The 25858-nt window shown below is 37.6% G+C and overlaps 3 protein-coding genes across 4 annotated transcripts in view; all 3 read left to right on the forward strand.

Moving 5' to 3' along the window:
* Positions 1-12862, forward strand: part of myo10l3 (myosin X, like 3) — a 72824-nt gene extending 59962 nt beyond the window's left edge. For both annotated transcript variants that reach the window (XM_059499797.1, XM_059499798.1), the window contains exons 25-40: positions 2550-2673; positions 2812-3055; positions 3204-3299; positions 3456-3549; positions 3641-3696; positions 3836-3978; positions 4144-4338; positions 4420-4577; positions 4985-5108; positions 5657-5954; positions 6736-6943; positions 7276-7412; positions 7603-7723; positions 8540-8998; positions 9139-9330; positions 11059-12862. In XM_059499797.1, coding sequence (XP_059355780.1) covers positions 2550-2673; positions 2812-3055; positions 3204-3299; positions 3456-3549; positions 3641-3696; positions 3836-3978; positions 4144-4338; positions 4420-4577; positions 4985-5108; positions 5657-5954; positions 6736-6943; positions 7276-7412; positions 7603-7723; positions 8540-8998; positions 9139-9330; positions 11059-11163 — 2754 coding nt within the window. In that variant the 3' untranslated portion in view covers positions 11164-12862. The remainder of the gene's footprint in view (positions 1-2549; positions 2674-2811; positions 3056-3203; positions 3300-3455; positions 3550-3640; positions 3697-3835; positions 3979-4143; positions 4339-4419; positions 4578-4984; positions 5109-5656; positions 5955-6735; positions 6944-7275; positions 7413-7602; positions 7724-8539; positions 8999-9138; positions 9331-11058) is intronic.
* A 5560-nt stretch (positions 12863-18422) lies between these two features.
* Positions 18423-21319, forward strand: pttg1ipb (PTTG1 interacting protein b). Its single transcript, XM_059499799.1, has 7 exons — positions 18423-18675; positions 19406-19458; positions 19595-19703; positions 19989-20091; positions 20291-20356; positions 20479-20525; positions 20641-21319. Exons 1-7 carry the CDS (start codon positions 18582-18584, stop codon positions 20682-20684), a joined length of 516 nt encoding a protein of 171 aa, XP_059355782.1. The 5' UTR covers positions 18423-18581; the 3' UTR covers positions 20685-21319.
* A 633-nt stretch (positions 21320-21952) lies between these two features.
* Positions 21953-25858, forward strand: sumo3b (small ubiquitin like modifier 3b). Its single transcript, XM_059499800.1, has 4 exons — positions 21953-22109; positions 24125-24253; positions 24370-24441; positions 24994-25858. Exons 1-4 carry the CDS (start codon positions 22089-22091, stop codon positions 25054-25056), a joined length of 285 nt encoding a protein of 94 aa, XP_059355783.1. The 5' UTR covers positions 21953-22088; the 3' UTR covers positions 25057-25858.

Below are 25858 nucleotides of genomic sequence, written 5' to 3' on the forward strand. Positions count from 1 at the left end.
ATGTTTGCAAGAAAAAGCATTGCATTTTTCTCCCTCCCATCTCATTCTTCCCCCTCCATCACATGGAAACGAACACTGTAAGAAAATGGCAGGCTTGGTTGCCAGAAGTGTAATATGTTGGCAACGTTTCAGGTATTATGGGATGGCATTGTATCTTTTGTATAAAATAGACAAAACACACTTGCATATATATATATATATATATATATATATATATATATATATATATATATATATATATATATATATATATATATATATACACACACACACACACACACACACACACACAGAACAGGAGTTGTAACAAACATCATAATTTACATATCCTATAATTTTATATTTCAAGTGATTCTACTAGAACTATCAAAATCTGCTTAATACCTTACACCAATAACCGCCATAATATTGCAAGTGGAAACAGAAAACCAAATGATGAGTCAGAGTTCAAAGTAAGTGGCCTGTCTATAAAACATGACTAATAATTGTAGAGAGAGTGCACAGGGTCACACACACAAAGACAAAACAACATCAAGGTAACTCACAAAACTAAAGTAATGCAAAAAACATTAACTAAACGACTGGAAATGTGACAAAATAAAACACTATACTAATAACTATAATATAAATATAAAATATAATCTTATGTGAGTTCACACAGGGACATCTGGGAATGTCCTTTTACTTTTTCTCACCAGAAGTATTTATATGGTATGGTGTTTTTACTTGGAAAAAAAACAAACAAATTTGACAGTATTTCACAGTACAACATGTTAAACCTTTTTACGGTTTCGCTATATATGGCAAGGCAACTTACAGTACGGAACCCCACACATCACAGACAGGAAAAAATAAATAAATTGTGCTCATTGAAATAATTCCCTCGATGCACTAAAACGTGCATATGATTACTATTTTGTTCCCTCAGTATACGAATTAGTTCCCTTGATTTGCCAATCATGCGCACAATTTACTAATTTGTTCTCTCGATTTATAAATCGTGTGCATGATTTAGCAAATCGAGGAAACGAATAAGTAAATCGTGGGCATAATTTCTAAACCGAGGCAACAAAATGGTAAATACTGCACGCAATTTAGCATGCCATGTGTGGGGCTCCATATTATAGTTACTTAATTAGACATTTATTTTTCAGTGTATGTATTTAGCGTAACAACTGAATCACTTTTCTTGTGTCTGACCACTGCTTGGATTGCCTTAGGAGCAGTGCTTTAAAGGGCATGATTTTAAAGACAACATGTCAGCATGTTTTTTTTTTAAAGATTTATTTTGGCATTTTAGTTTTTATTATGATATGACAGTGTAGAGGAGACAGGAAGCGAACTGGGAGAGAGAGAGAGAGAAAGAGGGGGGACGGGAAAAGATCCTCGATTTAAACTCGGGATGCCCATTGTGCAATGGTGCAATATGTCAGCGCGCTGCCCAGAAGGCTATTGGTGCCAACTCAGCATGTTAACAGTCAGCGCGTCACAACCCACGTGAATAAGTTAATCTCCTTTACAGCACTGCTGCTCTTAAATTTTGACATTCACAAGTATGGGCAACTAGTTGACCTACAAATCTGGCTGTTGTTGTTTGTTGTGTTTCTACACAATTTTTGTTGGATCATGTTCGTTTCACTGTCTGTACGTCCATTAGTAGTCACTAAAGATTAGAGATTTTGAGAAAGTTGTGATCTGCTAATCTTTGTGGCATCTTTAACATCTTTGTGGCCTTTCACTTAAAATGAGCGACTTCCAGCTGCTTTGTCACTGCAAAGTGTGAACGCCTCGTAAGGCATTTGGAATGAAAGGAATATGCATTTCATCACATTTATACAGTTTAGTGTCAGGGTAGTGAGATCCGGTATTGCCTGGAGCAAAACAAAAACACTCAGCACTTTGTCCTAATTCTTTTAAGACCTTTAAACTTGGCATAATACCATAATGAATGCATTATTGCTTTGGATTTCTTGTAGCTATTCATGTTTTATTTGCTAAAGCAGCATGAGGGGATCAGGTGAATATGATTTGATATATATTGAGTCTTTGTCCTTCGGGGTATTTCCAGAATGTGCAACGATTAGCCAATGCATGTCACACCTGCTCCAAACACAGTCCTGCAGCAGCTTGATTGTTGACTCTTGGAGAATATTTGAACTCAGAAACCTGATTCGGGTTCTGTTTGGGTGTAATGTGAAACTTGACATGACAGTTAACAATGGGAGGATATTTACTGATGTCATGCTCTTTTTGTTTGCATTAACTAGTAGGATTAGACTGTGCAATACAGATGTCGTACTGCAGCAAACGCAAAATGCTCCAGGGTGTACGGTTACAGTGTAACCATTTTTAGCCAAAACATACATTGGCATTCAAAATGTTGGGGTCTGAAACCATGATATATTTTTTGGATTCTTTAATAAATAGAACGTTCTAAAGAACAGCATTGGAAATATAAATATTTTGTAACAATGTAAAGTCTGTACTTTTTTTAACAGAGGTACAGTACAAGCCTTTTACTGACATTCACAATCCTTTTCCCCCCACAGTTCATTGACAGCAATGACGAGAATGATGGATATGTGGACACAGACGAGGAGGTGTCCAATGGTAGAGTGCATCTGCTAAACGGAAGTGGACCTCCTTATTTCCACAGCTACCTGTACATGAAGAGTGAGTGTTTCCTACCATTTACTTGCTTACTGTTTAGCTAATGGCTATATCACTGGATGATATTGCTCAAACTGAATGTATCAATGGATAGAGTAGATGAATGTTTCATTGCGCCGTTTCTTATTTTTCTTTTTTAAGGTGGGCTGATGATCCCGTGGCGCAGGCGCTGGTGTGTTTTGAAAGACGAGACTTTCATGTGGTTCAGGGCGAAGCAGGATTCTCTCAAGTCAGGCTGGCTGTACAAGAAAGGTGGAGGGATGTCCACTCTGTCCCGCAGGAACTGGAAGATGCGCTGGTTCGTCCTCCGAGACTCGAAACTCATGTATTTCGAGAACGACAGTGAGGAGAAACTGAAGGGAACCATTGACATCAGAGCTGCTAAGTAAGACCTCAGTGCCCAGATGTTTGGTTCAAACGGCAATGCATAGCTGCTGCAACTGGCTGTCTGCCTCATGTTTACAAGCAAAAGACCATTTGATGGCTTACTGTTCTAATGTTCATCGACTGATAATCTGTGGTGTTTCCCATAGGGAGATTGTGGACAACCATGAGAAGGAGAATGCACTGAATATTGTGACAGAGGACAGGACTTACCAAATCTATGCAGAATCTCCTGAGGATGCAAGGTACATTTAAAATGTATATGTATTTTATTCCAATGTGCCTGATCAATAGACTTTATTCAATGTGTGCAACTTTCCTATTCATCTGTTGTGCCCCCTTGTGGAGCATTAAAACTTATTAAGTATTGTTGCCTAATACCTGTCATGCTTGTGTTGCAGTGGCTGGTTCAATGTGCTGAGCCGCGTCCACAGTGCCACTCCAGAACAGCTTCTGCAGATGCAGCACGAACAAGCTAACCCCAAGAACGCAGTCGTGAGTGTTCACACTAATCTAACTTCCAGCACCTGTAAGTGATGTAAAGGTGACATGTACATTATATTTTCATGTGACGTTTCATCCTCAGGGAACACTGGATGTTGGGCTTATTGACTCTGTATGTGCCTCTGACAATCCAGACAGGTAATGCGTGTTATCAAGCTTAAAATTATTCCAGAAACATAACATTTTCTGTGTCATCCGTACTATATATATTTAACCTATTGATTTTGAATTATTTTAGAACATTTCCTTTTAAACTCACAAGATTTATTTTCCCCAGGCCAAACTCGTTTGTTATAATCACTGCTAACCGTGTGATCCATTGCAACACTGACACACCTGAGGAAATGCACCACTGGATCGGCCTTCTGCAGAAGCCTAAAGGAGACTCCAGAATAGACGGCCAGGAGTTCATAGTGAGAGGTGAGTAAGACCGGTCTGTACAGGATACAGAGATTTACCAGCACTATACTTGCTACATCATTGAGGTCATAACGAATCCTGGTAAAAAAAAAACTTAAAAATGGGTGTCATTCATGTCCTCAATGCACAAGCACTGTTTTATTTCAATTTTATTGAATTTTTCAGGTTGGCTGCATAAAGAGATGAAGTCCAGTGGGAAGAGCACATCTCTCAAGCTAAAGAAACGCTGGTTTGTTCTGACCAATAACTCACTGGATTATTATAAATCATCAGAGCGCAGCGCCTCTAAACTGGGAACACTGGTGCTCAACAGCCTTTGCTCGGTTGTTCAACCTGATGAGAAAGTTTACAAGGAGACAGGTGAGTTCACACATTTCTTCTGCAAAACAAGATTTCTTCAAATGATCTTTGGACCTTTTTAAATTTCTCTGTTCACCACAGGTTACTGGAACATAATAGTTCATGGTAGAAAGCATTCTTACCGTCTCTACACCAAACTACTGAACGAGGCCATGAGATGGGCTTCAGCCATTCAGGTGGCCATTGACAGCAAGGTTCCCATTGAAACACCTACCCAGCAACTCATCCGAGATATCAAGGTACAGTCACCCTAAAAAATCAAATTGAATTCACGATTCCACATGGAGTAAGGTTTTTCATCTTCTTAACAATCATGTTTCAGTTGGGGAAGCCGATACCTCTCGAACCCCGACAGTCCCTCAGGGTCAAAAACTGTAGTGTTAAGTGAGGTACACGGATGGGTGCTCTGTGTGCTGTTCACTCAGACTGTTTTCTCTTATTTTATTCTAATTTCTCTATTTATTTGATTATTTCTGCGTGCTTCTGTTCTACATTTATGCAACAGATTTGAGTCATTTTCAGTCATGTAAATGTAGCTCAGAATTCCTTTGTGTGCTGTGTTTCCATCTTCAGTAATCAGTGGATGTGCATTGTGTTACATGAATAAACAAACCCTAATGCCTTTGTTCTTTTCATGGTTGTGCAGGAGAGCAGTCTTAATGTGGAGGCTGTGGAGCAGATGTACTGGAGGAACCCCATCCTGAGATACACGCAGCACCCTCTGCACTCGCCCCTGCTGCCTCTACCGTACGGAGAGGTCAATGTCAGCTGTGAGTCTCTCCTTCACACTGATCTACTCCTGTGTTTCAGCTGAGCATAGTGATGACAGCACAGCCATGGGTTTGATTCCCAGAGAATGAACTGTACTGTAATGAACTAACAAAATGTGTACCCTAAATGCAGACTCTGAAAATGAAGTCACTGTGGATAAAAGCCTCTTATAAATACGTAAATGTAAATAATTTTTAAATAAGCTGAAGTGCTATTATTTTTTTATTTATTTATTTTTTTTTTAAATGCATGTCATTGCATGTCAACTACCCTTTTACAAACTAAAAGACAAAATTATAATCTGTGGCAATTGAGAGCAGGCCACTTATGCCATTCATATTATCTTACTGTTTATTTACTAGCATTCCTTTATTAATCGTTCACACACATTCATACAGTTGACATATTTTGGCCCTATTGTTGGATTGTTCACTGATGATTTATTTGCTCAGTGACGCACAGTTTTATTTTTTGAACTCTGGATTTGATCCTTTGTGTCTGTGTCCCTTTCTCCATCTGTCTGCTCTTTCTGTCCCACTTCCTGCAGTGCAAAAGGAGAAAGGCTACACCAGCCTGCAAGATGAGGCAGTCAAAATCTTTAACTCATTACAGGAGATGGAAGCTGTGTCAGACCCAATGCCCATCATTCAAGGCATCTTACAGACATGTCAAGATCTGCGGCAGCTTAGAGATGAAGTGTACTGTCAGCTGATCAAACAAACCAATCACGTGCCTCAGCCCAACAGCCCTGCCAACCGTGCACACTGGCATCTGCTCACCTGCATGAGCTGCACCTTCCTTCCGAGCCGCGGCATCCTCAGATACCTCCGCTTCCACCTGAAAAGGTGTCGTAGATGCTCTTTGAATATGACATTTACTGTCTTTTCTTTTCTTTAAATCATAGATTTTCATGGTCTTTTAATAAAGAATTTAGTGTTTTTAACATATATATGAAGGATTGTGGTGCACTTTGTGAAGAAAATACAGGAAGATGTTGGGAAAAGCTGCCGGGCCCAAGCCCTTGTACATCAGCCAAAATAATCAAATTCATTGCTTCCTTTGAAAATTATAACAGTGACATAGACCATCCTGGATTTGTGTTGGGTGGCAACACAACATTTGATCTGTATGAATTATGTTAATGACATGTTTTGACAAAAAATGAAGAATTTTTCCGTAGAGCAATCAGTTTACAGCATTGTAAGAAACTTAAAAATTGTGGGGTATTTTACCTAAAGACTTTTATTTTAGTGTTATATTATTAATATATTATAATGATATTTATTCATATTTCAAATGGGCTTTTATGTTTATTTTTTCAGTTCAGTTTAATTTTAGTTTGACATTTCTATTAACTTAATAACAATTTTTATAAATGTAAGCTTAATAATTGTACTAAACTTATTAATTTCAAATAGTTTCCAAGAAAACTTGTCTAATTTTACATCTACAATTTTAATCTTTATTTTAATTAAATAATCTTTATTTATGTTTTATCTCAGCTTTATTTCGATTGCAGATTTTTTATTAGTTTTAGTTTTAGTTAGCAATAACAACACTGATTCTAAGCACAGAACGTTTTGCATTTGGTGCCATGAATATTTTCTGATTTCCATGACTTTTTAGGATAAAGGAGTTGTTCCCTGGGACAGAAATAGAGATGTTCGTTGTGTTCATTGGCGAGTCGCTGAAGAAGACGAAAGCGCGGGAGTTTGTGCCTTCGCAAGAGGAGATCATCGCTCTTTTGCAGAGACGTGAGATGACGACCACCGTTTACTGCCATGGTGGAGGCTCCTGCAAGATTTCAATCAACTCTCACACAACAGCAGGAGAGGTGAGGGATGCTAACAGACAGAAATATCATAAAACATTTTATAATACAACAACCCAGAGTTCTAAGGGAATAATCAGATATATTCAGAACTGCACTTTTGCACCTACAAATGTAATCATGCTTTTTCATGCAGAATGATATAACAGATAATGATTTCAGCTCTGGCTATTGAGGGGATAAAAGTCTACCTGAGCTTTAACAGAGAACAGAAAACTGCAGATGAACAAATCTTGCCTAGATATATATTATGTTGCTCTTAATCAGGAATGTGTGAATGTGTGGTGTAATATGCTGACGGACAGTGTTTAGGTTTGTTTCTGTTCTTTGTGTAGGTGGTTGAGAAACTGATCCGAGGCTTGGCTATGGAGGACAGTAGGAACATGTTTGCTTTGTTCGAGCATAACAACTCAATCGACCGGGCCGTGGAGAGCAGGGTGATTGTGGCCGATGTGCTTGCCAAGTTCGAGAGGTAAAATCACATCACAAAGCTGCGCCTGTTCACTCTCAGAAATTAAACTCTGTTCCTACAAAACGCTGCCAAATGCATGTGTCATCACTTGGTTATTAAAGCTGTAATATTCAAATGTAATCTCCAAAGTCTCTAAAACCAATCTGAAATAACACAAAAACGATTGTTTGTGGTGGTGGTTGTTTCTCAGGTTGGCAGGAAGTGAAGTGGAGGTAGACGGCCCATGGAAGCTGTACTTCAAACTGTATTGTTTCTTGGATGTGGAGAGCATGCCCAAGGAAGGAGTGGAGTTTGTCTTCATGTTTGAGCAGGTCAGTCATTTATAGTTTAATTTCTTGCCTCTATTCTGTTCAAGTCAATCATGGAGGTGTGTAATACCTGGAGAAACTATCCATACCATTCCCATGCAGCTCACTGGCGGTTTCTTGGACTGATTTAATACTTTTATATTTTTAATTTTAGTTTAAAATATAAATATATATTTTTATGCTATTTAAGTTTTATTAATTTTAGCAATTAAACTTATTTGCTTATTTGCTAATAAACCAAAATATTTCTAATTTATGCTGTTTATAAGACTAATAATTCTATTATATATATTTGTTTTATTTTATCTTATTTCAGATTTGTTTTAATTTTGTTTTAATTTTAAATTGAAACATTTTATTAGTTTTAGCATCAACAGTATTGATTCTGTGCATAGAATATTTTGCATTTTGTGACATTTTCTGATATCAGTCACATCTTAAGATATGGAATAGAAAAAGATTCTCTGTTCATGGGCAAGTTGCTGAAGAAGTGAAATTCATTTTTTCACTTCTTGCCTTTATTCTGTTCAAATCACTTTCTATAGAGTTTCAATTTAAAAAATCATATTCTGAATGGTCATCATTGGAGAAAGATACTTGAAGTGTTACAGGTTACAGCATCTACCAGCAGCAGTGCTAACTAGCTAACAGTGCTAACATGCTAAACATTAGCCCCTGTAATTCAGTTCTGTTCTATGTATTGCACCTTTGCACTTGATTTTAGTCTATTTAGCAGTGTTTTTTTCTCAAAATTTGGTATCTGTAAGCATGAAAAACACAGAAGTCGTCAGATGTGAGTCTCCATCTCCATCTCTCCAGGCTCATGAAAGTTTAATAAGCGGTCACTTTCCTGCCCACGAGGACACCCTCCAGCACCTGGCTGCTTTACGTCTGCAGTACCTGTATGGGGATGTGTCTCGGGTGAACTGGAGCTTGGACAGCGTCTACCCCACCGGCCGTCTGCGCAACCGCATACTTCAGTTCACCAAAGTAGGAGGCGCAGCCGGATCAGGACAAACCCTGGAAAGGAGGAGGACGAGCTTCCTGGACGGTACGCTGAGGCGAGGGCTGAAGACAGGCACCATGAAGAAGCAGCGCAGTATGCAGGAGGAACAAATGATGGAAATGTGGATCAAGGAAGAGACTTCAGCCACCAGAGCCAATATTATGGAGAAATGGAGTCGGCTGCATGGTCTGGATCAGCATCAAGCCATGCTCAAATACATGAACATCATTAAAGAGTGGCCTGGGTATGGATCAACACTGTTTGATGTGGAGGTAAGAACTGGGGATGTGAGATGATTACATTCATTGAAATGGTAAAAAAAGCTCTCTGTGCCCCCTTTTACACTTGACATTAACATGCATTTTGAATCCAGGATTGGCTAATCTGATGCTTGTTGTGATTCTGTGTGCAGTGTAAAGAAGGTGGTTTCCCTCATGATCTCTGGCTGAGCGTGAGTGCCGAGAACGTGTCTGTGTATAAGCGAGGAGAGGCCAAACCTCTGGAGACTTTCCCCTATGAACACATTGTCTTCTTTGGAGCTCCCCACGCCAGCACATACAAGATCACCGTGGACGGGAGGGACATGTTCTTTGAGACACCTCAGGTAATCAAATGTCATTTTAAATGGATTTTTCACCCCAAAAAAATAATATTCTGTTATCACTGACATTTTCTCACCCTGATGTCGTTCCAAACCCATTAAAGGGTTAGTTCACCCAGATAGCAAAATTACGTCATTAATAACTCACCCTCGTGTCGTTCCAAACCCGTAAGACCTCTGTTTATCTTCTGAACACAGTTTAAGATATTTTAGATTTAGTCTGAGAGCTCTCAGTCCCTCCATTGAAACTGTGTGTACGGTCTACTGTCCATGTCCAGAAAGGTAAGAAAAACATCATCAAAGTAGTCCATGTGGCATCAGAGGGTCAGTTAGAATTTTTTGAAGCATCGAAAATACATTTTGGTCCAAAAATAGCAAAAACTACGACTTTATTCAGCATTGTCTTCTCTTCCATGTTTGTTGTGAGAAAGAGTTCAAAACAAAGCAGTTTGTCATATCCGGTTCGTGAACGAATCATTCGATGTAACCGGATCTTTTTGAACCAGTTCACCAAATCGAAGTGAATCATTTTAAACGGTTTGCGTATCCAATACGCATTAATCCACAAATGACTTAAGCTGTTAACTTTTTTAATGTGGCTGACACTCCCTCTGAGTTCAAACAAACCAATATCCCGGAGTAATTCATTTACTCAAACAGTACACTGACTGAACTGCTGTGAAGAGAGAACTGAAGATGAACACCGAGCAGAGCCAGATAACGAACGAACGATTGACTCGTTCTCGAGTTACTCCGGGATATTGGTTTGTTTTAACTCAGAGGGAGTGTCAGCCACATTAAAAAAAGTTAACAGCTTAAGTCATGTGTGGATTAATGCGTATTGGAGATGCGAACCGTTTAAAATGATTCAGTTCGATTTGGTGAACTGGTTCAAAAAGATCTGGTTACATCGAATGATTCGTTCGCGAACCGGATATGACAAACTGCTTTGTTTTGAACTCTCTCACAACAGACACGGAAGAGAAGACTGATGAATAAAGTCGTAGTTTTTGCTATTTTTGGACCAAAATGTATTTTCGATGCTTCAAAAAATTCTAACTGACCCTCTGATGTCACATGGACTACTTTGATGATGTTTTTCTTACCTTTCTGGACATGGACAGTATACCGTACACACAGCTTCAATGGAGGGACTGAGAGCTCTCGGACAATCTAAAATATCTTAAACTGTGTTCCAAAGATAAACAGAGGTCTTACGGGTTTGGAACGACATGAGGGTGAGTTATTAATGACATAATTTTGATTTTTGGGTGAACTATCCCTTTAATCTTCAAAATTTCTGTCCCCATCATTGAAACACTGATCAATGCAAATACATAGAGCACATCAAATACAGTAAACGGAAACTCACATGTACTACAGAAAGATTTGTTCTTACACGTCAAACAAGCACGCTTGAGCTTCCACAAGAACCAGTGTGGTTAGTTCTCAAGTTGAGCTTCCATTCACCACATTTAATGTGCTGTATGATTTTGTTTGTACTTGGATTAAACCTTTGATTCATAAGAACTATTTCACAATTTTGAAGCTTCAAGGTTTTGTTTTCACATGTCATTTGGAATGACATGAGGGCGATTAAATGATGACATAGTTTTCAGTTTTGAGGTGAACTATCCCTTTATACATAATCAACATGTAATTGAATAGAAGTGTTTCTTGGTTTGCTTTCTTCAGTTTTGTTCACTGTGAATAAACCGTGGCTTTTTTCAGGTTGGAGAGATCACCAAAATAATGAAAGCCTACATCAACATGATAGTGAAGAAACGATGCAGTGTCAGATCAGTGGCCAGCTTTGGCAGCAACTGGATCAGGTGATGAGTGCTGACCAATCAAGACGAGAGAGACTTCCTTCGCACTGATGAAAAAATTAATTCAACAGCAGGGATGTGGATTGATGAATATAAGATGATGATACAGGAACAAGTTACAAGACAAACATGTTTTTTTTTTTTAATCTGCATGTGTGTAGACAACCACCCCTATTACAACATATCATGATTGATCTGTAATATACAGTAACATTTTGGACCAATGAGATTCCACTGAGGGCGGGGCTACATGCAGACTGTCCTGTCAATCATCCAAGCTAAATTAAGCACTCGTTCCTTTATCCCATCACGTCTGGTTAGTACGTGGTGCAGTACTAGTTGACCAGCAAATGTTCATCGCCAGTACCTCAAAGTCCTGAATGCTTCAACGTGCTCCTTTCTGCTTTTGCCCAGCTTCAGTTTCGAACACTCTTTGGAGAGGAAAGATCAAAACACAGTTTTAAATGTTACACACATAACAATGTTTTGTTGAGAGCTTTGGTTTCAAAGACTAATAGCCTGAGATGATTGCACACACTGAAGGCCTCAACAGCCATGTCAAAACTTGTCCATTTGCCTTACTCCACACAAGGGCTGGTCTGTGCAGATTTGTGTCATTTAGATGGCTTTCTTTGTTACTGTTTCTTGGGTTGAGAGAAAAAGTTGTTTTTTTTACCCGTCTTGCCATTTTTATCCATGCATTCTCTTGTGTATTGTGCATGAGGGGCTATTCACACAGAAAGCGTTTTTTGCATTCAACTGCACTGCTTTTTCAATTATGTATTTCTATACTGTATGTAAACATACGCTAGATGTGGCACGTCTTTTGCAGTGTCTCATAATGACACAGCGTTCTAAAAAATTTTTTAAACATGCCTCTAGACTCTACGTCTTGCTCTTTTTTAGAATGCTGTATCGTGCGAGATGCCTCAAAAGATGCAAGGTAAAACACATCATTCAAACATGTCTGTCTAGTGCATGTTTACATAAAATCAAATGTGAACGGCCCCTTCTGGGTTAAGCTCAGGTACAGTATAAAGACAAGCAATATCTCAACATTTCAGTGCAGTGTTTTGGTTGTTATAGCAAAAAGATCTGAAAGGAAATTGGTGGAATACCGCTGTACAAATATTTTTAGAAAAGCTATGACTCTGTGCTATTTCACACAGTAGGTCAGTTTTAAATTCTTACTTTCAAGATAAATTGATCCATTTCAGTTTAAATTTCAGACTGATGTTTGGAATATGCTTGTCTTTTTTCTTAAGAATGTTTTTTTAAGGAAGCCTGCATACTTGTAACTGAAGGATGATTTTGTGTGCCTAAAAGAGAGTGAATAATTATGGGTGGGCTGGGTATTTATTCAGTGTTAGTGTCATTGTGTGGATGGTGATGTTGATGGCATGTCGTGTACAGACTCCCTACATCAGTGATGTAACACAGTGATAATATGAATGGAGGATGTCACTGTGGTATCAGAGACTCATTTATGTGTTACCACAACCTCATTCAAAGTCCTGTTCATGATTGCTCCATTAATAAATCTGGTGAGCTGCTGGTCAGTTCACTGCCAGAGTGCATCTCATCATCTTTAGTTTAGAGTCATAATATTCAAGTTTGTGTAGAGGATGAAAATCAAAGATTTTTTTTTTGTTAGTTTTTTTTGTAACTGGATTTACAAAATGTTTAATAAATTATTTCAATTCCAATTGGTTTGGATTATTTAAAAGTGTCATAAAATTACCTGTTTTCCTTTCTTCCTAGCTTTCCCACAGTCTCATGCACATGATATAAAATCCATTACATCTAGCATTAATTTAAGTCTCTTGTAATACAAATATTTGGTTTCTGAGTTGGTTTCTATTCATCTTTGTTACAAAATATCTAAAGATGAATATATAAAGATGAACAAAGTGCATTGCTGTGGATTTTAGTTTTGTTCCCTATGAAGAAATAGTGATCCATTGAAAGCCTGTTTCTATCAGAGATGTTTACAGTAGGAGTCAGGGTCCTGAAGAGCCTTCGATTCTCCAGTGCAAGGCAAGATGTGACCACAAAATGTCTTCGCTTGAAAAATGATTACTGCACACTACTGTTCAAAAATATCTTTGGACAGTAAATTCTCAAGTCATGTTTTACTCAGATATCAATCTTTTCTTTTATATGCTCTCCTACACAACAGACGTTTTGTCTATGAAGCTAATATAAATAAATATAATAAATAAGATTATTTATATATTAATATATATTTATATATTTATATACTTTATATTAAAAAAATAAGAATTATTTTATATTAAGAATACTGCAGCCACAAGCAATATCTAATGAGTCATATCACAGTAAAATTTTCCAAGTTTTGATTTTAGATTGAGAGAAAACTCTGATTAATCACATGTCCACTGTAGTGGACGTCATGCATCAATTGCTATATTTCAGCTACAATTAAAAATTATAATGTGAATATTGTTTTTGAAACTTAAAAACTTAATCTGCAGTGACTTTTTTTACTGTAAATAAATGTATTTATATTATTAGAATGTAATTTTCATTGACATCGAAAAAAGTCATGTGATTACATAATGTATGACACTTGTAATGCATTACTTGTTACAACCCGAATTCCGGAAAAGTTGGGACGTTTTTAAAATTTTAATTAAATGAAAACTAAAGGAATTTCAAATCACATGAGCCAATATTTATTCACAATAGAACATAGATAACGTAGCAAATGTTTAAACTGAGAAATTTTACACTTTTATCCACTTAATTAGCTCATTTAAAATTTAATGCCTGCTACAGGTCTCAAAAAAGTTGGCACGGGGGCAACAAATGGCTAAAAAAGCAAGCAGTTTTGAAAAGATTCAGCTGGGAGAACATCTAGTGATTAATTAAGTTAATTGATATCAGGTTTGTAACATGATTAGCTATAAAAGCTTTGTCTTAGAGAAGCAGAGTCTCTCAGAAGTAAAGATGGGCAGAGGCTCTCCAATCTGTGAAAGACTGCGTAAAAAAATTGTGGAAAACTTTAAAAACAATGTTCCTCAACGTCAAATTGCAAAGGCTTTGCAAATCTCATCATCTACAGTGCATAACATCATCAAAAGATTCAGAGAAACTGGAGAAATCTCTGTGCGTAAGGGACAAGGCCGGAGACCTTTATTGGATGCCCGTGGTCTTCGGGCTCTCAGACGACACTGCATCACTCATCGGCATGATTGTGTCAATGACATTACTAAATGGGCCCAGGAATACTTTCAGAAACCACTGTCGGTAAACACAATCCGCCGTGCCATCAGCATATGCCAACTAAAGCTCTATCATGCAAAAAGGAAGCCATATGTGAACATGGTCCAGAAGCGCCGTCGTGTCCTGTGGGCCAAGGCTCATTTAAAATGGACTATTTCAAAGTAGAATAGTGTTTTATGGTCAGACGAGTCCAAATTTGACATTCTTGTTGGAAATCACGGACGCCGTGTCCTCCGGGCTAAAGAGGAGGGAGACCTTCCAGCATGTTATCAGCGTTCAGTTCAAAAGCCAGCATCTCTGATGGTATGGGCAGCTTGCATGTTTTGGAAGGCTCTGTGAATGCTGAAAGGTATATAAAGGTTTTAGAGCAACATATGCTTCCCTCCAAACAACATCTATTTCAGGGAAGGCCTTGTTTATTTCAGCAGGACAATGCAAAACCACATACTGCAGCTATAACAACAGCATGGCTTCGTCGTAGAAGAGTCCGGGTGCTTACCTGGTCTGCCTGCAGTCCAGATCTTTCACCTATAGAGAACATTTGGCGCATCATTAAACGAAAAATACGTCAAAGACGACCACGAACTCTTCAGCAGCTGGAAATCTATATAAGGCAAGAATGGGACCAAATTCCAACAGCAAAACTCCAGCAACTCATAGCCTCAATGCCCAGACGTCTTCAAACTGTTTTGAAAAGAAAAGGAGATGCTACACCATGGTAAACATGCCCCGTCCCAACTATTTTGAGACCTGTAGCAGAAATCAAAATTGAAATGAGCTCATTTTGTGCATAAAATTGTAAACTTTCTCAGTTTAAACATTTGCTATGTTATCTATGTTCTATTGTGAATAAAATATTGGCTCATGTGATTTGAAAGTCTTTTAGTTTTCATGTTATTAAAATTTAAAAAATGTCCCAACTTTTCCGGAATTCGGGTTGTAGATCAAAAAGTAATCTGATTTTGTAATGCACGTTATTGTAATGCATTTTTTTTACTCATAACATCAAAAAGTAATCTGATTACGTAATGCATGTTACTTGTAATGTGTTTCTTTACTCATAACATCAAAAAGTAATCTGATTTCGTAATGCATGTTACTTGTAATGCGTTTCCTTACTCATAACATCAAAAAGTAATCGGATTACGTAATGCATGTTACTTGTAATGGGTTTCTTTACTCATTACATCAAAAAGTAATCTGATTAGGTAATTGTTACGACAGGAGACCCAGGGAAACGCAGGAGACAAGAGTTCCTGTTGCAGTGTGGGTTTTAATGGGTAATCCAAATCAGCATCCAACAAGCCGGGGTCAAAACCATAAATCCATCCAAAAATAAACAAACAGGGAAGGAACAAGAAAGGGAACAGGAAACTCGAAAGACGAGGACAATCGGAAGGCGAGGAAATTGGGTGACGGAATAAAAGGACTCCATGAAGACAAACCGAAAAGACCGGTAAATATAGGCAGGGTAATGACTATCAAGTGAAGACACCTGAGTGCAATTAACAGGAGTGCAATTACTGTGATGAAGGGACAAGGCTATGTGGGAATTGTAGTGCCTACGGTGAGGTGCCTATGGGGAAGTGAGACCACTAGTGGAGACTCAGGGAAACAGAGACCAGACAGCGTGACAGTAATGCACATTACTTGTAGTTATTTACTTGTTAGATCAAAAAGTAATCTGATTAGGTAATGCATGTTACTTGTAACACATTACCCCAACACTGATCATTTCAGATGAGATTGAAAAAACGTATCGCTAGGTTTTCTCAGAGGGCTATGATAGAAATGTGCATGTCCATCTTGAATATAATCAGAATTATCAGCTAATAAGGGTAAATATCCATACTCTGGTGCACTTGAGGGAGCGTCTGAGTGGTTTCCACAGTTTTACATTGACAGGCAGTAAAAAATTCTGATGGAATCATGTCCTCATGTTCTAATATCAAAGATAAGCAAAGTGGAACTCGTATAAAGCTGTACGAAGCCTTTGCAATATTTCGCATTTATATTTTTTTGTATATATTTTATAGTTTTCATATGATTTGATATAATTGTATTGATTAGTTTGTTAAATTCACATACTTTATCTGTTTGATTATTGTCTTATACAGGTCCTTCTAAAAAAAATTAGCATATTGTGATTAAGTTCATTATTTTCCATAATGTAATGATAAAAATTAAACTTTCATATATTTTAGATTCATTGCACACCAACTGAAATATTTCAGGTCTTTTATTGTTTTAATACTGATGATTTTGGCATACAGCTCATGAAAACCCAAAATTCCTATCTCAAAAAATTAGCATATCATGAAAAGGTTCTCTAAACGAGCTATTAACCTAATCATCTGAATCAACTAATTAACTCTAAACACCTGCAAAAGATTCCTGATGCTTTTAAAAACTCCCAGCCTGGTTCATTACTCAAAACCGCAATCATGGGTAAGACTGCTGACCAGAAGGCCATCATTGACACCCTCAAGCGAGAGGGTAAGACACAGAAAGAAATTTCTGAACGAATAGGCTGTTCCCAGAGTGCTGTATCAAGGCACCTCAGTGGGAAGTCTGTGGGAAGGAAAAAGTGTGGCAAAAAACGCTGCACAACGAGAAGAGGTGACCGGACCCTGAGGAAGATTGTGGAGAAGGACCGATTCCAGACATTTGGACAAATTTTGCATGTCATTCGGAAATCAAGGTGCCAGAGTCTGGAGGAAGACTGGGGAGAAGGAAATGCCAAAATACCTGAAGTCCAGTGTCAAGTACCCACAGTCAGTGATGTCTGGGGTGCCATGTCAGCTGCTGGTGTTGGTCCACTGTGTTTTATCAAGGGCAGGGTCAATGCAGCTAGCTATCAGGAGATTTTGGAGCACTTCATGCTTCCATCTGCTGAAAAGCTTTATGGAGATAAAGATTTCATTTTTCAGCACGACCTGGCACCTGCTCACAGTGCCAAAACCACTGGTAAATGGTTTACTGACCATGGTATTACTGTGCTCAATTGGCCTGCCAACTCTCCTGACCTGAACCCCATAGAGAATCTGTGGGATATTGTGAAGAGAAAGTTGAGAGACGCAAGACCCAACACTCTGGATGAGCTTAAGGCCGCTATCGAAGCATCCTGGGCCTCCATAACACCTCAGCAGTGCCACAGGCTGATTGCCTCCATGCCACGCCGCATTGAAGCAGTAATTTCTGCAAAAGGATTCCCGACCAAGTATTGAGTGCATAACTGAACATAATTATTTGAAGGTTGACTTTTTTTGTATTAAAAACACTTTTCTTTTATTGGTCGGATGAAATATGCAAATTTTTTGAGACAGGCATTTGGGGTTTTCATGAGCTGTATGCCAAAATCATCAGTATTAAAACAATAAAAGACCTGAAATATTTCAGTTGGTGTGCAATGAATCTAAAATATATGAAAGTTTAATTTTTATCATTACATTATGGAAAATAATGAACTTTATCACAATATGCTAATTTTTTGAGAAGGACCTGTATTTAATATAGTATATCTTCAGTTGAAACCATAACCGCTGAAGATCTCTGAAAAAAAAATAAAAAAATCAATTCTTGTTTTTCATGCTCTAAGAGCAATAAGAACACATACGGAAAAAATCCTGAGGTTATCATAATTCATGCATGAAAGGGTTAAAGTCCCCACCAATGAAAACTAAGGCATTTGGGTATGGATTAAGCCACAGCAGAAGTTTATCTTCTATCGCATCAATCAGTAGATCATTCTCTGATTGAGAACTATTATACACATAGATATTAATTAGTATTACCAAAGTGTTGATTAAACAAATGACCATAAGCAGAAAATGTCCATTCGGGTCGCTAAAGTAGTGCAAAACAGAAAAAAGAAAAAAGTTTTTCAAAGTCAGAACTCTTTTTCTTACTTTTCATATGATGTTTTAGGAGCCAAAATGACGTCATGTTTTATTTGAATGTTGCCTACTTTTGCCTGCAATTTACTTTTAATAATAAACCCACATTAGTCTTTGTCAGGAAAACAACGACTAAATCAGCGCCTCAAATCAAATCCTGCTTAACCATAAAGCACTAATTCGAAACTGGGAGGATCTTGTAAAAGTCGTCGTTCAGTGCTTCCAGCAACACATGACCAGCAGCCAGGCCTGAAATCAACACAGATCCGCTGCGTTTGCAATCATGATCCAAACTCGGACTTTTTTACTTTTTACTTTTGTTTTCTTTGTCTTCTGCTTTGTGATAGTTTTTGGTCAGACGACAAGTCCAGAAACAAGTAAGTTTCATCCATACTGCTGTGTGTTTACAAGCTGTTTAACCGTAGATATGGTCAAACAATGGCTGTGGCTTTACAATGTACTTGGATGGTATTTTGGGCATCAACTAATTTCACGCAATCGGTTCAGAACGCGCTCATTATGACTAAATGCTCTCGGTGTAGGCAGCTCGCGAGGAAACGCAGCCAATGTTTTTGCAGTTCGTTTGTCTGGCAAGCAGACATTTATTGAATTAATCGTCCAGCATAGCGTCTGTTTCTTGGAAATTGTTACGTTTTAATAATAAGTCATGTATAACCAAACTGTTTAACGACAGTGTAACTTGGAAGTGACTTCAAGCAGTGATCATATGACTCGGCTCAGTAAAACAAATCTGGACCCCAAGCAGCGTTTTACTAGTTGAAATACTTTTAAAAAAATACGTCTAAAGTTGTGTTTGAAAAATGTTTTGAGTCAACTGTAACCCGTAACCATGGTAAACTGAGATTTAGTTTCCTGTGGTTTATTAGGCAGAGAGACTTTTAAATCACATGATCGGCTAGAAAACAAAGGAATATTGTGTTCAGTATAAGAGTTTTATAAGAGAGGTCATCTCACCAATGCTGATTTCTGAGTTCATATGGTTTAGATTTTCAAATATTGAAATCAATTTTGAGAAAATGTTTGAGATTTATAATAGTGATATGGTTAAAATCAGTTGTCACTGATATCAAACTGTTATTTTCACAGACTGCACTATAAAAACCAACACTACTTGTGAAGAATGTCTGATGATTGTTTCGGTAAGATATCATTTGTTATTTATTCACTGTCAGCAATTGTGATCATCAGACTTCTAAAATCTGTTTGTTCCACAGACAGCAATAATTAGTGAAACAAAATGTGTGTAATGCGTTTCTTTTGAAATCTCTTTTTCAGTGTTTGTGGTGCATCTCAAGCCAGAAATGCATTGACTATCCAGTGAAGAGCATCCTGCCCTCTCACAGTGTTTGTGCGCTCTCAGAAGCACGATGGGGAGTATGCTGGAGTAAGACTGCCTCTGACATACAAGATACATCTTGCCATCTCTTTACACTATTAATGGATGTATTGTATGCATTTGTTAAGAAATGAACTGTAAAAACAAGAAGAGCTTCTTATATGTCACATTCATAGTTCATGGCAGCTTTATCTTGATTGTCACTTTATTACCTTTACACTCTTGTAAAATGTCAAGGCCAGTTTAACCTTTACATTTATTGCCTGTGACTGAGAACAAGCAGTGAGATTTTGCACAAGAACGTTCATCTGTTCTGTGTTGTTTGAATCTCAGTGAATTTCCAGACACTCATCATTACCATCTCTGTGATCGCGGGGGTGATCATCATCGCCATATTTGTCTGCTGCTTCTGCTGCTGTAAATGTGAAAACATTGGGTAAGATAAAAAAAACAGCACTTGTTAGAGTTTGTGACATCACCATCAGCCATTAATTTGTACAAATTTATCTTCATAATGTATTCTTGTCAGTGAAAATATATTGTGATTTACTGCTATTAATTATTAATAACAAATCACTTAAATTTTGGAACATGTAAAAAATTGTTACATTTAATTTCTCCTGAAAATTCAAAAGGTCTAAAAGGAGTGACGAGCGAATGGAGAGACAAACTCATCTGAGAAAGTTCCGTCAAGAGGAGAGGTACGATATGTTTTGAGAAAATAAATGTATTAAAATTGCATACATTTTGATTATTTTAAGAACTGTGGAGATGTTTTGATGAAATAGTGGCCAGTAAGAAAAAAGTTCTTATTTGAATGCAGGAAAGCAGAGATGAGGCAGAGACATGAAGAAATGAGATTGAAATACGGTAAGACTTCCCTTTCATCATATATGATATAAAATAAATTGTATTCGCTTTATAGTTCACTGATAAATAGTAATTACACTGTTTCATAGTTTTATCGTTGCTTACTCTGTTTTAGGTTTGAAAAAGGATAACCAGTACTCCAGATTTGAGAACAGCTAAGAAACTTGTGATGATGTTGTCTTTTCTTTTACCTCACACCTATTATAGAAGTGAACACGGTTTCCTGCATAGCCAGCACTCCATTTTTTTTTTTTGAGTTTGAAAGACACTGAATTTACCAGTTAGCTGCTGACCACACAAACATACTTTTTCTCTGGCTTGAAATTAAAATTAACTCACACCTGGATTTTTCAATGAATCTTTAAGCAAACCACAATATGAAGCCTTGTAAATATAGTTCATGGATAACATTTGCAAACCCAAATAAGCATCAACCAAATTAAGCAAGACATGTTGATTTCTGAGTTTGCATTGGACTTTTAGTTGGCAGTACAATTTATTTTTATTTAGCCTTAGCTAATTTTAGCTGTGTAGCTTTTTACTCTGATTAAACTAGGGCATATAGAAAATGTGCTATAATAAAGTGCGCTTTATAGATTAATGTCCCACACATTTCAAATTGATAAATCGATTTGTCCATGCCTTTGCTAATTTGTTGGCATTTCAATATAAATTGTCTATGTGCTGCATTTTTGAATGTTTTGATCACTAGCTTATATTGTATTTACCAAAGGGGTGATTTGTCAGTGCAATTTGCAAAAGTCCAATAAAATGTGAGAAAGCTATCAATAAAAGTGAATATTTTACCATAAACAGGAAGCAAATATACATCATTAAAATGTTAAATTGCTTTTAAATAGATTTGACTTAAATCATATTGTTAGTAATTTTGAAACATTAAACATCAAAAAAAATTTGTAGCAATGTCAGTTAATTTATTATATATTTTAATATTTTAGTTATAATAAACTAAAGGTAGTTTATATATATTTACATTTTTAAATGTATATCATGTTTAATCATGTTTTTGTTTTTTTATGCATGAGACCCCAAAGAAGCACAATAAATTTACATTGTAAGAGCAATAATATGCAAATGCTATGACAAGCCTGTTAGCCTAATGCAGTACATGTAGAAATGTTTAATACACACGTGTGTGTGTGTGTGTGTGTGTGTATATACAAATAGTTAAAACAAAATTAGAATAAGACATTGCTAAAGGGCCTATTAAAGAAGGAAGAAATGTGTTTTAGTCGTTGCTTCATCAACCAAAAGTAACACATTATCATGGTGAAATTATGTTCATAATTAAAAGTAATTTTTAACCTCAGACCTTAACCAGAACATGAGGATTGGTCACGTGGTTTCATACTGTCCAATAAAATGGACGAGTTGATTTTGCGCGTTCTGGATCTACAGCGCCCTGCTAGGCGTCACGTGGTTTTACCCGGGCCAATCAAACGTGGGAATCCAGTCTGCGCTTTCTTGCAGAGCGCGGGGAGGACAGCACTCGTGTTACCGTCACATCCAGATCTACCGGGAGAATCCTAAATTTCTACAAAAATGTCAGACGAGAAGCCAAAGGTACATGCATGTCTCTGTGCTCCGAGCTATTGCAGCGCGTAGGGGTGTATTTTGATGTGATTATAATGTGTGATTATAGATTGCCGGGATCCTGCACTTAATATGCGCGGAAACAAAGAGGTTTTCAACAAAGATTTTGCGCATTTTCTGCATATGGCCATGTATCTGAGCAATCCTTCCAACTAGATGGAGAATCAATACATTTATTGTCGCTAACAATGAAATCGGCAGTATTTTGCTTCGTTTCAGCATCAACGAGGTGCTCAGATTGGTTTTCATTCGTTAACGTTAGTTGCTTCAACTTTGCGCCAAACGCAGTTGCATCCGAAAGCGTCGCACAGTTGTTTACGCAGTCCTTTTTTTCCAATAACTCTAACGTTAGTGTTTTAACACATGCTGATGATATAGACGCAAGTCTGGCTGTTTTATCGCGTTGTTCATCTCTGTACTCCGTATCACAGGAACATCTAACGTTAATGTTTAATACAGGGACTGCATATAAAGCACTAGGTGGTTTTAACTAAAATTATCTAACATTACCTGATGTGTGACTAAGACCCTTCACAACAGTGCATGTTCATGATTCATCTTTGTTTAAAGGAACACTCCGACTTTTTGGGACTTAAGCTTATTCACAGTATCCCCCAGAGTTAGATAAGTCCATACATACCTTTTTCATTTATGTGCGTTCTGCAAGTGTTATTTGACGCCCCCACCGCTAGCCTAGCTTAGCACAAAGACTGGATGTAAATGGATAATGGTAGCATAGTAATCCCAATAAGTGACAAAATAATGCAAACATGTTCCTATTTACATGTTGTGATCTGTATAGTCACAGCGTGTACAAATAACAAGGCTATATGAGACAGAGACCATTTTAATCGTATAAAAACTATATTCTCACTAGGCGTAGGAGCACAGCTAACGTTACTTGGGCGGAGTGATTAGCGCAGCACACGAGACGCGCCGTGGTGAGGAGCAGAGAGTTCGCTCAGAGTTGGAGTAACTTAATAGAGACAGCAATTACTAGATAGTAAATTTATAGTTTACAATCATGGGTGTTCGCTGTATTGTAAAGAGCTTCGACAATAAACAGGGGAGACTAGGTAATACTATGATGTTTCATAGAATTCCAACCAAAAACGCTGACCTGATGAATAGATGGCTACTTGTTCTGGGTATAGATCCAAACACACCTGTAAACACCATCACGAAGTATTTCGTTTGCTCTGAACATTTTACTGTAGACGACTATTTTGAAAAAATGCAAGTTGCCACACGGACCATGAAACGTGTGCTAAAGGATACAGCCATCCCATCGATAATAAAGACAGGACAAATTGGATCACCTGTTGCTGCGGTAAGTGTTCCGTTATGTTTTGAGATGACTAACATTAGCCATACTGTAACAGTGCCATGTTCGGCACTGTTACAGCTCTTGTCTTACAGCTCTTGTCTTACAGCTTCGTAACTCCTCGTCTGTGTATTCTGGCTCAAATCTATATGGTTCTAGATCTTGGTTTGATACACAGTAAAATTCTTCTGAGTCTGACAATTCCTCAAAGTCAGCCATGATCACGAGTCACGTCTAGCTAGTTAGTCACGTTTGTTTTGTTTACGGAACCATCAACAGGGCGTCTCGTGTGCTGCGCTAATCACTCCTACGCTTAGTGAGAATATAGTTCCCAGTATTTATACGATTAAAAATAGTCTGTCTCCTATAGCCTTGTTATTTGTACACGCTGTCACTATACAGATCACAACATGTAAATAGGAAAATGCTTGCATTATTTTGTCACTTATTGGGATTACTATGCTACCATTATCCATTTACATCCAGTCTTTGTGCTAAGCTAGGCTAGCGGTGGGTGCGTCAAAAAACACTTGCAGAACGCACATAAATGAAAAAGGTATGTATGGACTTCTCTAACTCTGGGGGATCCTGTGAATAAGCTAAAGTCCAAAAAAGTCGGAGTGTTCCTTTTACACCACACACACTGCATATTTCATTTCAGGAGGGTGTGAAGACTGAAAACGACCACATCAACTTGAAAGTGGCGGGTCAGGATGGATCTGTGGTCCAGTTCAAAATTAAAAGGCACACCCCCCTCAGCAAACTGATGAAGGCCTACTGCGAAAGACAGGTGAGGCTAGACTGCAGCTTGAGCTCCGGTCACCCTGACATCTGCACACACCAAGCTTTGCACATTTGACGTTATGTTGATATGCAGCAGATCTATAACTTTTTGTTTTCTTTCAGGGTTTATCCATCAGGCAAATTAGGTTCAGGTTTGATGGTCAGCCGATCAATGAGACTGATACGCCTGCACAGGTTTGCACTCTTATTTTTGAATTTGTTGGTACAGATGTTAGCAGCTTCTAATATGTTAACCGATTAAAGGAATAGTTCACGGTTTCCTGAATAGTTTGCAGAAAATACACTTGCCCTGAGGCCTTATCCAAGATATAGACTTCTTCCTTTATTGGAACAGATTTGGATCAATTTAGCGCTGTCTCGCTTGCTCACTAGTGGCTGCTTTGCAGTGAATGGGTGCTGTCATAATGAGAGCACAAACAGCTAGAGTCGAACATCACAACTCACACTATTTTTAGTAATATTTTTTGAATAAACATGTTTGGTGTCTCGCTATGTGGACTGTATTTTCCTTTTTTGTTTTCAGTAATATTTAATCACCTCAATTTCTCATCGAGGATGCAGACTTTGTCCAAAAAAAAATTATTAAATTTAAGCAATCCATAAAAACTGCTTAAAAAAAAACTGCATTTGTCATAGTGTATTTGCATACCTGGAGCTTGGCGCACACAAACTGTTATAAGGCCTCAGTTGTAAATGTACTCCGTGTATGTTTTTGTGAATTTTCAGCTGGAAATGGAAGATGAGGACACTATCGATGTATTCCAGCAGCAGACGGGAGGAACCTGCTAAAGATAAAGCTGGTTTATTTGTGCTCCTCTTCACTTCCACTGCAGTTCAGGGCTGAAATGGAAAAGGTTTTGGAAATCAAATCTGTTTAAGTTAATAGCGCTCTCTCTCTTCTTTTTAATTTTTATTTTTTTGAATCATCTAAAGACCGTTAAACGTTTCCGTTTTTGCAATGTTGTCCCTGAACTAAGTTGAGTTGACAGTTAATGTTTTTTTATTTTTTACCCCTTTTGGAGATTGTATGCCTGTTGTATATGTTTTTGTATTATGTATGTTTGCACCTCCCCCATCAATTTTTACATACAAGGAGGGAAGTTTTGTGAAAGAGGGTGTTTGTGACCTTAGTGTAGTCCCAGAATTTCTTTAATTGCGGTAAACAACTAAACTTTAAGACAACCTTTTTATGAACCGTTTCGAACAGTGACATTGTGTTTTTCTGAAACCTCAGGTTTGATAAATCTAGATTGTGGTTGTGGTACATTTTTTTTTTTATTTTAAAAGCTTTGATGCATATGTCTTTAAAAGTTTGCTATTTGCTATGAATTTCATGATCTAAACTAAGTGTTCCCCTTAATTTTATCGTCTCATAGTTTGCCCTCTGCAAATATGTCATATAGACACATCGCTCTCATTTAGCCCTTCTGGCAAATCAACAGTATTAAACTCTATACTGGTGTAATTACAACTCCACAGTGAATTCAAGCAAAATCAATATGTAATAGGAATGGCAGGGCTGTTTGGGTGAGGAGACGATCCTATGTTGGGCCATTTACTACTGTAAATAATAAATATACTTTGATACTGA

The sequence above is a fragment of the Carassius carassius genome, chromosome 19 (assembly GCF_963082965.1).
Source record: "Carassius carassius chromosome 19, fCarCar2.1, whole genome shotgun sequence".
Classification (NCBI taxonomy): Eukaryota; Metazoa; Chordata; class Actinopteri; order Cypriniformes; family Cyprinidae; genus Carassius; species Carassius carassius.

Bases quoted from the DNA above. Each gene is read 5' to 3' on its own strand.
- pttg1ipb (XM_059499799.1), top strand. From the start codon at position 18,582: ATGATCCAAACTCGGACTTTTTTACTTTTTACTTTTGTTTTCTTTGTC. The intron at 18,676-19,405 runs GTAAGTTTCATC...TTATTTTCACAG, and splicing joins GACGACAAGTCCAGAAACAA to ACTGCACTATAAAAACCAAC. The intron at 20,092-20,290 runs GTAAGATAAAAA...AAAATTCAAAAG, and splicing joins TGTAAATGTGAAAACATTGG to GTCTAAAAGGAGTGACGAGC.
- sumo3b (XM_059499800.1), top strand. From the start codon at position 22,089: ATGTCAGACGAGAAGCCAAAG. The intron at 24,254-24,369 runs GTGAGGCTAGAC...GTTTTCTTTCAG, and splicing joins AGGCCTACTGCGAAAGACAG to GGTTTATCCATCAGGCAAAT. The intron at 24,442-24,993 runs GTTTGCACTCTT...GTGAATTTTCAG, and splicing joins AGACTGATACGCCTGCACAG to CTGGAAATGGAAGATGAGGA.